The sequence below is a fragment of the Belonocnema kinseyi genome, chromosome 1 (assembly GCF_010883055.1).
Source record: "Belonocnema kinseyi isolate 2016_QV_RU_SX_M_011 chromosome 1, B_treatae_v1, whole genome shotgun sequence".
Classification (NCBI taxonomy): Eukaryota; Metazoa; Arthropoda; class Insecta; order Hymenoptera; family Cynipidae; genus Belonocnema; species Belonocnema kinseyi.
Window position 1 is genome coordinate 142,044,631 of NC_046657.1, and position 1,652 is coordinate 142,046,282.

Sequence of the window (1,652 nt, forward strand, 5' to 3'; positions counted from 1 at the left end):
ATTGCTATTCCGATAAAATCTTTTGTTGTGCGTGAGATTATGAGAAATTCGTGAGGCGGCTTCTAACCGTGAAACAGGGCATACGTTTTCCAGTGGTAGTTTCACACTCATACTAATATTTTTAGGGCTTGCTGATCTTCTATGATTTCGTCATTCGCTTCCATATCTTTGTCTCCGGTTTCAAGTGATAGTAGGTCATCGGGGTTATCAAGATTATCTCCTGCAATGATGCGTCCGCTCTGTATTTCAGATTCATTAGTTCTATCTGAAATTTATCAATTTTTAAAAAGAATTTTTGTCACCTCGACAATTTACATATCCAACGCCGATTTACCTATTTTTATGTTATCGTATTATATTATTTACATTTTTTACCTGGAATACTTTCCCACAAAGTAGGTGCGCCAAAAGTGTTGAGTGCATTTATAAATTTAACAAAACTGTCATCTTCATCATCCATGACGGTTTTTTTTTTATCTTTATAATGTAATTTTGAATTTTCCACATTTTTCTAATCTTTTGTTGGATCACTCGGATCAAAAGATCAGTTTCTTCAAACGCTGAAATACTAGAATCTGATTCGGAGATTCGGTTTTCCGGAATTATTTTTTCTTCTTCTTCCATAACTTTATCGAGAGCCAGATTTAACGCAGCATCATGCGTGTCATCTTCAAAAACGTAATCCATGATCCCCTTTACTATAAACACAAGATTTTGTACACATTAATTTTTCATTCGATCACTATTACAAATTTACCTGTATTTTATACGATAATCAGAGCCTACACTTTTCGATTCAAATTACTAAGTGATAAAAAGGACAAAAATAATGTTTATATTTGTTCAAATTACTTCCCAAGTAAATATTGATAAATCAACATCAGATTTTGTACGACACTGTAACCATCGAGACCTCTCGATTTTATATTATCGGAAACAATTTTTAGAATATTTCTATTGTTTTGAAAGATTCCCAAACGGTACGCTTTTATCATGATACGTTAGCTGCATCTATTCAAGATTTATTTAAACGATTATGTTAACCCTTTCTTTGTAAACGTCATGAAATGGTCACTACTGTTTCTTCATTTGTGAGAATTTTGTATCGTTTAGAGTATAATCTTGACAAGGAACCACAGATATCAAGAGATCATGACTTTTAAGCCGAAATTCACTATTTCTCAGCATATGCTGTTATCCCAAAATTTTATAGCTCCTAATCTTTAAACTGTCTGGCAACTGACCGTCACTTCTAGAGGAAATAACTTTTAATCATTTGATCCATAATGATTTGAGAGGAAAATAGAGTATTTGATTTCTATTTCCTCTTATTACCCAATATCTGCCTCCTAATATTTTCTAAAATTTTAATAGGAATTTTATATTGTTGAGAGAATACGGATACTATCTGACGCTAAGAGAAGTCTAGAGCGGAGGAAGAGGTGGGTCAGAGAAAATCAACAGTTTCTCTCTGACCCATCTCGACTCTTCCAAGACCCTAAGTTACAGTCGAATACCCACCCAAACCAGAAGAGGTCGAAGTATTTTGAAGAGAAGTCTACGAAGTTCAGCATAGACTGGACGAAGACTCAAAAAATATAAATAGCTTCAAGGAGTTATGTGTTGCCCTCATAACACCTGATAAAGAATGC

General features: G+C 33.8%; 1 protein-coding gene across 3 annotated transcripts in view; it reads right to left on the bottom strand.

The window, feature by feature from the left end:
• LOC117176037 overlaps positions 1 to 1,652 on the bottom strand; it is an 82,141-nt gene that overhangs the window by 46,415 nt on the left and 34,074 nt on the right. For all 3 annotated transcript variants that reach the window (XR_004467572.1, XR_004467573.1, XM_033366031.1), the window contains exons 2-3: positions 376 to 698; positions 114 to 265 (exon numbers count right to left, since the gene is read on the bottom strand). Coding sequence is in view for 1 of the 3 variants with exons in the window: in XM_033366031.1 (XP_033221922.1) it covers positions 114 to 265; positions 376 to 460 (237 nt within the window). In the remaining 2 variants the exon portion in view is untranslated. The remainder of the gene's footprint in view (positions 1 to 113; positions 266 to 375; positions 699 to 1,652) is intronic.